The sequence below is a fragment of the Pseudochaenichthys georgianus genome, chromosome 1 (assembly GCF_902827115.2).
Source record: "Pseudochaenichthys georgianus chromosome 1, fPseGeo1.2, whole genome shotgun sequence".
Classification (NCBI taxonomy): domain Eukaryota; kingdom Metazoa; phylum Chordata; class Actinopteri; order Perciformes; family Channichthyidae; genus Pseudochaenichthys; species Pseudochaenichthys georgianus.
The window spans coordinates 29,102,641-29,114,921 of NC_047503.1; the positions used below are offsets into that span (position 1 = coordinate 29,102,641).

General features: G+C 41.6%; 1 protein-coding gene across 3 annotated transcripts in view; it reads left to right on the forward strand.

The window, feature by feature from the left end:
- LOC117446122 (microtubule-associated serine/threonine-protein kinase 1-like) overlaps positions 1-12,281 on the forward strand; it is an 81,667-nt gene that overhangs the window by 37,962 nt on the left and 31,424 nt on the right. For all 3 annotated transcript variants that reach the window (XM_034082127.2, XM_034082142.2, XM_034082134.2), the window contains exons 3-5: positions 7,226-7,314; positions 8,596-8,671; positions 9,166-9,238. In XM_034082127.2, coding sequence (XP_033938018.1) covers positions 7,226-7,314; positions 8,596-8,671; positions 9,166-9,238 — 238 coding nt within the window. The remainder of the gene's footprint in view (positions 1-7,225; positions 7,315-8,595; positions 8,672-9,165; positions 9,239-12,281) is intronic.

Sequence of the window (12,281 nt, forward strand, 5' to 3'; positions counted from 1 at the left end):
CTGGGATCCTGGACGGTGCAGCTGGAGCGCTGTGCCCGCAATGACGTCACCCATCATTTGGCGGGACTTGAAAAATCCGCGAGAAGATCCAGAAAATTGTCAACATTGAAGGCAGATTAATGGTTATCAAAGTACAAATATCCAAAATCAGTTCAGTTTTCAAGGGGACAATATGTACTCAAATGGATGGGTTTGGATGATGGGGGAAAACCGTGTCACAGGCTCTTTAAGTTTGAATAATTAATAATATATGTATTTTTTAATCAAGTATTCATCTTTATTGTCTTCATTGTTAGTTTCCACATGCCTAAAACAACCTCAAGCTAAATCTAAAAGTTGATAAGAGCGTTTGAGAAATTGTGCAAGGCATAATAGTCCGAATAGTCGATTAATCACTTCATTAATCGATAGAGTAATCGATTATCAAATGTGTCATTTGTTGCAGCCCTATTGTAGTTATCCCATGTATAAAACGTGTTATTCAGCAACCCTTGCAATTTGAGATTTTATTTTTGGTTGGTAGACCTCGGTGAGCTGGTCATTTCAAAAGTAGCTCACCAGCCAACAAAGTGTGGGCACCCCTGTATGCCAAGGCAGGTTTGCCATCACTTACTGTACGGAGGCTCAGTCATTGGTACACGTTTATTTATAAAGCTTTGTTGGGTAAACTCCCGTATTATATCTGCTCTCTGATAACACAGAGAGTTGCAAGCAGCTATTGTCTGACATCGCATGATGTAGTATTGTTAGATGTGCCAATAGCAAGGACTGTCTTAGGTGAGACAGCTTTTATGTGCGCAGCTCCACTTGCTTGGAACAATCTTCAGCAAGAATTGAAACTGAGCAATCTCATTCCTCTGCATGTTTTTAAAGCTAGGCTAAATGAAATGCTCGTTGATACTATGGGCACTTGTAAATGTCTATAACTATGTAAATGTATCCTGTAAATATAATGTGATGTCCTTTATTGTTTTATGGTTCATGTGGAACCTATATGCTGCAGGTCTCCCTTGAAAAAGAGATCTATGATCTCAATGGGACCAATCTCGTTAAATAAAGGTTTGAAATGAAATGACGCACACACGCACGCACGCACGCACACAGGCGCACACACACGCAGGCGCACACACATGCAGGCACACACAGGCGCACACACACACACACACACACACACACACACACACACACACACACACACACACACACACACACACACACACACACACACACACACACACACACACACACACACACACACACACACACACACACACACACACACACACACACACACACATTCCCACCTCTCTTATCTAGGCACAGTTATCATTTATCGGTCTATATGCTGTAAAATGTATTATCTCTTCGATTTACACACGGCATCTATTGCACGTCTGTCCGTCCTGGGAGAGGGATCCCTCCTCTGTTGCTCTCCCTGAGGTTTCTCCCATTTTCCCTTTAAACTGTAGGTTTTCTCTGGAAGTTTTTCCTTGTACGATGTGAGGGTCTAAGGATAGAGGGTGTCGTTTTTCTCATACTGATATTCTGAACAATCTGTGCTGTTGTATTTGCTGTAAAGTGTCTCTACTGTAGGCTATTTTTATTTTATGTACAGCACTTTGGCTCGACCAAAAATTGTTTATAAATGTGCTATATAAATAAAACTTGATTTGATATCATCCACCACCTATGGCTCCTGCAATCTTTTACTGACTGCCATAACTCTGCAATTATTGTCACCCCTATTTCATTGCAAGACAGCATTAATAGGAAATTATCTTTGAGTGTTGTGATTGTGCGTGAGAATATAAGAAGGGAACAACCATAGTTTCTACTGAACACTATCTGCTAAGCACCAAACCCTCAGTATTGTTAACCCATTTCTAAATGTTATGTTTGTGTAATGTAAGACTTGTATTTTGGGTTTATCCAATGTCATTTTGGTAAATAACTACATAGAGTGGAAGTCAACAAAGCAGGCAGAGATTCAACTCGTCCCAGAATAACAGGAAACATGGGATTACAACAGAGATGTATCATTATCATCCGCAGATGTTTGTTAGCCTCCTGCTGCTTCTGTCAGATGTTCCCCTCCTCGCTGTTGCAGGAATACAAGAAGCAGAACTCTAATGTGACCTTTCTGGTAATATATATGTGGGCAGGAAACTGCAGTATAGAATAAAGAGCAGCACTTCTATTCAACCTTTTTTTACAGTACACATGCTTTGGGCAAGATGCCCTTTTAAAGCATTCATTTAAGATAACAATGTTATAAAGCACAGTGGTTGCGAGAGACATCTGGCTTTATGGGAAGATTAGATTGCTTTTCCCTCATGCGGTTTTTCATTTCGTTAAAGTCTTTAATACTTTAGACGACTCCATAACTGTAAAACAGGAGGAGTGGAGAATCAGTTTCCTTGACTTCCTACATTTTAATTATTCATCATGCAGAGAGTTAATTTGGAAGACGGACAAAGCAGAATTAGAACAAAGCAGGAAAAAAATGACAAAATGAAATAGAAACAGCTGACTGAGGAGTTATCGAAAGATTCTGAAGAGATTTATTCAGACGGGAAGTAACATGGTACCTTAAAAGTATTCATAATTATAAGTACCTAGAAAAACTTAAAGAGACAAGGCAGCTATGAAGAAATCCCTTTCCCTTTAATATGTGGTTTGAAACATTAGACTCCACCTAAAAGTGAATCACTGACAGTCGCGTTGATGTGATGAATCATGAATCAAAAGCTAAGAATATGTTCTGGAGTGAAGCTTGACGTGCGTATGCTCAAGTGATTCAGCTTTTGATTGAGGAAGAGCAGCAATGAAAATGTGGATGTGAGAGTCTACAGGTGAAGGAGTAATTGAAAGGGAAGATGATTGCAGGCACGAAGTATTGCAGAAAAGAAAAGTATGACAGAAAGGAAATCAGAGGAATATAGGCTACAGCATGTCTCTTCTCTTTTTGTTGTCTTTAATTCTTCCCTCGCCCTCCCCCCTTCTTCTCTTCTTGGAGCTGTAGCGAAGGGTGGTGTTAAGCCACTTCCAGTCCTCCTTCCAAAGCTAATGCATTTCCCTTAAATATTTCAATATGCTCCTCCTCTGTTCTGCACGGTTGAGTACGAGCTCTCCCTCAGCTGGCGCCCACAGAGGCACGCTGCCACCGATAACATCCTGCCAGGGGTTTGATGTCTCAGAGTGCTGAAGACATCAAAAGAGGGAGGAACGAGGCAGGATGTGGGAGCATATAGATTATTGATCGAGGGAGAAACATCAAATAACTAAAGTGTGTTGTGTGACCGCGCAGTTTTTCCATTGTGTGCCTGGGATGTACAGCCCTTCCAGCACAGATATATTGCAGGCTGATGCAACATGGAGCAAACTTGTATTGTTCCTCAGATTTGATTGTGCAAATCTAGTCCGACAGGCGCTACAGTGAAACCCACAGACAAGCACGGAAGGCCCGTGAGCAAACCTGATCTGTGCATGAAAAAAGAAGCCTGAAAGATCCACTGTACGAGGTGTTTGTGTAGGATAATAAACGGTACCACTTTACAATAAGACTACCCTTATAAAGGGTTTACGAATAGTTTGTAATTCATTTATTAATTAGGTTGTGAACACTTTATAAATCAATAATAAGCTTTTATAAGACATGAGATAAACAGGGCGACTGTGACCGGTTGCTTGCTAAATGAGCCCACATGTATCTGTACTGCTAAGTCTTATATTGGCTACCTAGCTTACTTCGTCTTCTTCATCAGCCAGCATCCTTGGTATCTGTTGTCCACTGAGTTGATTCTCGCTAAGTAGCAAATATAAGGCTTAGTCATCTTGCCAAATTGTGAGCCTGTGTTGATGTATGAAAACTATTTTAGAACTGGTTTATAAATGGTTCTTAATGATTAATCAAGTGTTTACAACCTCATTATAAACCCTTTATGAATCCTTTATAAGGGTAGTCTTATTGTAAAGTGGTACCAAATAAACCTTGTGCATCGCTGTGTTTCCCATTGTGAAATTGTTCAAAGAAGAGTGCTTGCAGGAGGAGCAGCGTGTGAATCCTTTATGGTTCAATCATTTTGGTTCTTCATTACGGTCTATACAGTACCTGCCCTCCCCTCTCCTTTTCTTCCTCTCCGTCTGTCTCTCCATCACTCCCTTCACCTCATCACTTGTGCCATTATATTTCATGGCAGCAGCCGACACAGAGCTGGACCTAGAGGAAATTAAAAATCTTTGTTGCTCTGTCGCTCTCCCCTGTGGGTGGGCGGAAGTCAATAAAGTATTGTATTATGGCCTGCAACAAGCACAGAAAGGAAGCACATACGCACTCAAACACAGAAGCAGTGTATTCATAAACCTGACACTCATACCTCATTCACACCAACGCAACTCCGGTTCAAGCTCCGTGCTAGAGCTTTTCAGGTTCAGAACCAGTTCTTCGGTTTAGCTCTGGCTCTTTTCACACTGCCCAGAGTCCGACTGGTAATGCGTCGTTGCGTCATCGTTTGCGTCATGACGTAACCGTTTGCGTGCCTGCTTCATAAAGCCAAACCGCGCGGATGAAATCAGTTGCATTCATTTCTTATGGCTCTATCTGCAGCTTTTCCGGAGTCATTTCTGTGGTTTAGTTATATTCTTATAAAAAAGTGTACTCGTGTCAATAAAGTTTTTTTTAAAACACAACTACTTCCGAGGTCGGTCTTATTTATTAAGGTGGACTGAACCATGAGTGTGGAGTAACGTTGTATCTTTCATTTAAATGAACTGTAACCTTCACCCGGGTATGTAACAGCTGTTCTCAAATGAACACGTGAAGTAAAGTTTAATATTAATAGTTTTATAGATTTATAATGAGTTATAATGAGAGGTGATCAACGTGAATGCTCAGGTTCCACCTTAACACGCAGACACGTTGCTTCACCATGAGCAGAAACCTTTATTTAATGGCAGAAACACTGAAACTCGGAAACTCTTGTTAAGTTTCTCCATCGTTGTGTACAAACTGGATAAAACCATAGACTGTATATATAAATGGACGTAGTGTCCGTGACGTCACCCATAGAATTCTGCAGAGTTGCCGAGAAGCCCTTAGTAGGCGGAGTCGGCCACTAACGGCTCGACTGTGACGTCAGAGTCTAATCCCGCCTGCTCCAAATAAGGGCAAAGAGGCGGAGCCGAGGCGGGACCTGCTGCCTCCGAACTGGAAGTAAACAGAGCTAGCTCAGGCTAAGAAGCTAAGCTAACATGAAACACATGCATACCAAGTTACTGCTAACAGTGCAGTTCCCCTATATAAACGTTACATTCATAATCAAATGAGACAATCTGCAAGAGAATTAGCTGTATTTTGTTATTCTTAATGCTTGTCATTCACACGTTGAGAAAAGACGGACTCCACCGCCCGGACCTAACGGAGCCGCAGTGGGCTAGCTCAGGGACGCCGGCTGGAGCTAGCCCCCTGCGGCTCCGTTAGCTCCGGCGGCCACCCCTATTAACATTTGCTCCCGTTTAGCATTATGGGCGTCATAGCCATAGCCAAGTCTTACCCAAGGCTGAATCATAAACTAAAATGTATATGTATGTATAAAGGGTTACGACCTTAGCTGGCTAATAAGTAGCAAGCTAAGCTACCAAGCACACAAACACCTGCGAACGAGGTTAACATGTATAATATTATAATTTTAGACTTCTTGGAAGTTCTGCTAGTACATTCAAGCGCACAGCACAACATTTTAATTGTCTAGTATTTGTAACAATATTCCCTAAAAGGCACAATCACCACGAACACGGCTAAAGGGTCAAGTACAGTAACTACAACTAACTAACGTTGTAGCCTCTATGGTTGTAGCCTAGCAGAGTGGACAAGTTGCTGTTAGCTGACAGTGAGGCATGTACATGTCCATCAAAGTGACCACGCCCTAATTTATGCAAAAGCTTTAAGGCTTAATATTAATTAAACAGATGAGTTGAGAAAAAATTCACCCCCCACACAGTAGTCATGAAGGGGGAATCTAACTATACAGAGAATATGGTTTTTTTTAACCACGATGTAAACATGTTTATTTCTGCTGTAAAGTTGGGCATTTTAACATGGGGGTCTATGGAAATTGCTCCCTTCTGCAGCCTGCTCCTACTGGCCACTAGATGAACTGCAGTGTCCCGGCTCTTCCCCAGAGTTTGCCGCTTGGATAAAACGCGGGCTTTTTGTTGTTGTTCAGGAGTTGATCTGTCTCTGCCCCTGCCCCCGCCTCGACGTAACGGAGCGTCCACACTACAGCTTCAAAAAAAGCTTGGAGCTGGGAGTGTCTGTAGCTTGGGGATTTTATTCAAGCAACACGACCAACAACCAATCACATGAATCTCCCGCCCCCGACATACAAGGCAAAGAAAACCGGGGATTTTATGGGAGCAATATATATATAAACTCCCCAAACAGGCGAAAACCTACCAGTTTCACCCACTGTCTCTGCCACCTCCCTCCATGCCTGGTTCCTCCGGTTTGTATCCCGGTAGGTGAAGAGGGTCTGGTCATACAAAACCGGGTGATTTGCTACGGCGATAATTAGTTTCTCCTCCAACTTTTTTTGAAATATAGAAATGAACGGCGGGATATCTCTCCCAGCTTAGACGCGGTTTGATTGGCTACGGCTTGAGCTGTCAGATTTTCCGAAACGGGATTTGATTGGCTGGCGCTGGCTACTCCGGCGGAGACGGACCGCTATGCTACCCACAATTCAGTTCGGCGAAAAAGCGAGGCAACGTGACGTCACCCCATTCAAAGTGAATGGGCAGATTGGAGTTGTCGACGCTGTCGACGCTGTAGTGTGGACGGGCCGTAAGCGTGACGTATGTGGTGCTTTTCCTCTGGCCGGACACTTTTTTGGTGCTTGAAACGAACCGGATTCCGGAGCTAAGAGGCTGCTCCGCTGCGGTGTGAAGAGGAAAACCCGGTGCTTTTCAAGCTCCAGCTCCGAACCGGCCCTGAAACACCGTTGGTGTGAATGAGGTATCAGTGGTGTGTGTGTGTGTGTGTGTGTGTGTGTGTGTGTGTGTGTGTGTGTGTGTGTGTGTGTGTGTGTGTGTGTGTGTGCGTGTGCGTGTGCGTGTGTGTGTGTGCGTGTGCGTGTGTGTGTGTGTTTGAGCTCTCATCTGACTGGTGTCACTAGAGAAATAATGAAGACAAATATTGACGTGCGCTTTGTTCTCCTGTGTGTTCTAGCTGCCGAACCAGTAACCGGAAAAGCCTGATCCTGACCAGTACGTCGCCCACTCTGCCACGGCCGCACTCTCCACTGCCTGGACACATAGGTCAGTATATTAAAGTTATATCCATGATACAGTGTGCGATAAACTATTTAAAAAATAATTAATATAAAATGAATCCAAAAAACAGACTTGAAAAGAGGCATTTTAGGAAGAATCTTGCTGTAGTTTGGGACTGTGCCATATACAACCCAATTCTTTACTATTGCAGGATCTTTTTAGGTTTCAAATGTTTTTATTCTCTAACATAATTACCATAAATTCAATCATCAGTGTCGTCTTATAGCAAAAAATACAATAGCTTTTGGGTGCATTGGGACATGAAGTCTTGGTGATATTATGATTAAACTGATCTTTTACTTCACATTAAGTCCTTTTACTTTTTTAAAGAGAAAAAAATAACAAATTATTATTTTTGAAGGTCATCTGATAAATCTCAATTTATTTAAATGTTATCACCTTACTGCAGTGATGTAGAGGTGTACTTAGATTGTGTCAGTTCAAAGACTAATGCGGTGGTCCTCACAGTGGGTGCTGTGACACCCTGGAGAGCCTTAATGACAGTCCGACGGTGCCACAAGGGCAACAAGACAACATCAATGCTGAAAAACAAGCAACAAACGTCAAAGACGCTGTATTAACACTCACAGCTGCAAGTTGTTACTCAATGCTATTTGTTACATGTATGTTGAAACACCTAAACATGAAAAAGGTAACTGAGGGGGTGCCGTGGTATACAAAATGTGTCTGCACCAATGCACTAGAGGTCAGCCAGAACAAGATTTTAACTGTTTAAATGTTGCTCTTTAATTAAATTGTAATACTGTAATTTATTACTGTAGGACACGATCAAGTATAAACCTTATTACAGTAGGTGTCACAGTTTCATTCATAACCGTAACAGCGTTTTCAGTGTGTCATGGTGGCCAAATTCAGGATTGTGCAGGTTTATTGCCCCTTAACCTGCATGCACAAATAAGTACAAGAAAACCCTAAAAGCAACCCGAAACAAACGGGTAAATTATACTCATAAATGCGCTGCCAAGCAAATAGTGTCTTTTATCTTAAATCAAGGTAAAATGCATACATTGGGTGCTTAATTTGCTCTTTCTATGAGCCACAGTAAAAGAAAAACATTTGCTAAGAACAGCGCAAAAAGCCACACACAGCAATTCTCTGTGATTTGCCCCTGAGCATACAAAGATCAAATGGAAATTGAATAGACTTAGAGTTAGCTAAAACCTCAAATGACTTTGGGTATATTATGGTTCCAAGTAATCCACAGGGTATGTTTTCAGCGCTGTTTTGTCCTTATGTATTTAACAGGAAGCAGTCCATTGGACAGCCCGCGCAACTTCTCACCGAGCGGACCTGCCCACTTTTCCTTCGCCTCTTCTCGCAGGTTGGCATTCCTCCTCTATTCTCACAATAAGTCACACATGCAACGGTACAAAAGCAGTGCGAAGTAGTCGAGGGAAATTGTTGATTGGATTATTTTTACACACAACACAGTGAACGTCTACAGGGAACACTCCCACACACAAACATGCCACAGCCTCGTCTTCGTCCTCAGAGCTCCTACAGAGCGTCTATGTGTCGACAGGTGAGCGGGGCAGGTGTCAGAGTTCTGCCCTAAAAGTGTGTCCCTCATCACTCACTCAGAGGAAGTGTCTGACAGGGCTGGAGGCCGTCTGAGGGAAGAGGGGAATAAGAGGAACAAAAGTGTAATTGGATAAAAAAGAAGCGAAGGTGGTGGGATTGCTTCAGTGTAACCTTGATGTTTGAAGGGACCAAAATCAATATTGGAGTTCTAACTGGGGAAAGATTTAGAAAAAAAAGATATATATTTTTTATTTTACACGCTTCCCTTTTCCACTTTTATTTGTTTTTCCTCAGGGCTGATGGTCGTAGATGGTCTTTGGCTTCGCTGCCTTCCTCGGGATATGGCACCAATACACCCAGTTCAACGGTAAGTTCAAGAGCAAGAAGAAAGCTCCACAGACTATCCTAATCCTTTATTACCTTCATAAAATGTATAATAAGTATTAGCAAACATTCTTATAAACAAAGGAAAATAATCATGAGGGGAGCACTAATCTCACATCTGATTTAATTAAGTATCCTAAACTGATTTACAGCCCCATTGTTTTATTACACAAATAGTCTTTTTTATATAGCATTAATGGGATCTTAGGCATTTTAATGTTTGTGTTTTTTTTCTATATAAACAACAGTGACATTCTGTAAACAAGCTGGTATTTGAAAGTGGAAAATAATATCAAATATATTTTTCGACACAGACATTTTAGTCCTCTAAGAACCTTGAATCATTTTAAAAATGGTTTCACAATGGTTAAGAGTTTCTGAACGTATCTGTGTACACCACAGTCAAACACTCATACTGTGTATTATTTCTGCAGCAGCCACTGCACATTATGCTTTCTCCAATGTGTGATAGGGCTGACTAAGTGTGTCCTTGTAACACAAAACGTGAGGATCTCTAAAAGGACACCAGAGTGTAGCAGCAGCCTCCTGAAAAGTCCTCTGAAGAATATCGGAGGCTTCTGGTGGCTGTTAGGCTGTTTCCTCACAGAGATTCCTTCATGTTTACCTTCTCCATTGCAGGAAGAGTGAAAACTGAGAAGGATCAATCTCTGTACTTTAATTATTTTCCATTTTTACCGGAGAAACAGGGAAAAGCAACTCTAAAGTGTGGGATATGATGTTCTTCTCCTTGTAGCTGCATTGGCTAAGTCATGAATTCAAGAGCCATCCTTCGCATGAATATGCATCTCCCTCAAATAACTTATTTGCATATGTTTTCATGCATTAAATCAGCGCAGGCTTTACTGCTCGTAAATTCATGTTCTAAAAGTTGCATGTTCCACTTTGGTCTTGCTCTGCTCTGAAAGGATTACACGCCATACTTGCAGCTAAATTCTACTCTTACACAAACACACACACCCCTGTGTTCTTTGACTTTGTACTTGCTGCTCGGAGTCTCAGACGATTAGGATTTTACCGCTGAAGAACATGCATCGCATGTACACTAGAACTAAAAATAACTCATAAGTTGCTAAGACATGATCGACCTGATTTATCTGCAGCTGACAACTTGGCCTTTCTGAAAAAAAGTGGAGCAGGGATATTTGAAATGAAATGTAACCAATCTTTCTTTCTTCCCTGTTCAAGTAACAATTTCTCCATGCACCACTTTATCCCCAGAGAAGCGAAGATGGATTGGTTAAGAGGGGCAACAGAGACATAAAAGAGAGTGTAGGAGGAAGTGAAATGTCTTTTGAAGGAAACAGAGGGACAACAACAATGTTCACTTTTGTCTGAGTGAAGCATAAGAGACTACTCAGAGAAATGAACCCTGCCAAAGCCCATTTGGTAAATAGTCCATTTGAGAAATGGGCCTTAATGTGTATGCCGCTCAGGTGGAGGCAAGGTGTTGACTCATAATCCACCCCCTGTGCCATCTTGAACATAATCACTTCCTCTGCATCTTTTCACAGTTCATTTCTTTCATTGACTTCCTCTCATGAATCTACTTACAGCAGCACACATAGACAGACATGCAGTACGCTGCAGGCGACTCATTGATCTCTTTTTACCGATAGATGAGGTTGAGACTGGTTTCTCAGTCCCTCCATACTCCGCTCACCCTCCATCACTCCACTTCCCCCTCCGTCCTGTCAAGTTTCAAGGCTCGGCTGGTTCTTACATGGTCCATTACTCGCTTGATTAGTTACAGCAGGACCCTTGCATACTGAACAGAGTAGATGAAAAGAGGAGATGAGTGTGGGCCGGAGTTTCCTATATGAAGAGGTAGATCCTATGAACCAAGTGTATGATGAAAGATGCAAAAAGGTCGACAGATGAAAGTGGAGAAGATAGAAGATGGAGGCAGTGGGAAGATGAAACCGTGAAGTTGAAGAAAATTGTCGAGTGTTTGTACACATATACATTTGTTGTTTGATGCAGCTCAATGGCGCTGCTTCATCCAAGCACTTACAGTTTTGTACCGCAGCAAATACAACCCCACTCTGGTTTCACTCCCAGGTTCAGATTGATCTAAAATCAGCAAATGAGTCTCTCCTGCTGTTCGATGTGAACTGTAGGTCTCAACTTTCATCATCCAACAGAAACATCCTTCTTTTCCCTTTTCTTCTGTGTCATGAATAATAATATAGTCAAGAACAGAACATTGCCTTTTCAACACCTTTTCTATTGGTGTCATTTCCATAAAGTCACATGAAGCTGAGAATCCGCTGTGAAGCTATATGTGTATGCAATATATTAAAATCACTTATGTGAGGTTTTTTTCAAATGACGAGACACTCTCATCTTAACCTTTACTATTTAATGATGCATTTACAAATGTAAATGAATTATTAAAACAGCTTTAAAAGAAACAAGCTGATGTAAAAATGGCTAATGAGCATTTAGTGTCTGGGCATTTACACACCAGTTTTGTTGCTTTCAGAGATTTTCATTTTCTGTTGTGCCTTTTGGGAGGAAATATGTAAAAAGGAAGTGCACTATAAATGTAAATTGTACATCCTTATCATTGTATTATTTGCATTTAATCCAAACTCCAAAGGTATCAAAAAACAACAGATCTGTTGAAGCTGACAAGTGATGATAATTCTCTAAAAACACTATTTCCTCGATTCTTATCCCTTGACATATTCTCCTTGCATTTGTTGTCACATCTTCTGTGAGGGAGACCAAGAGCCATGCAAAGGAAATCTTGATGCAGTTAAATTATTTAAGATGCACCCAGTGACTACTTGAAGGAGCGAGACAGAAACGAGACGGTTTTATGACAACCATCTCATTCAATGGCATTTCCCTCAGTGTCTGAACTCCCTGTATCTTCATGCAGCTTCTTCATTGGTTCTGTTGACTGGACATGCTGCATTCACTTCAGTGCGTTTCTGCAGCCTGAAAGTGGCTTAGACCTGGATGGAGTTTTATATTTTTCTAGCAGAAATCGTTGTGTGGCC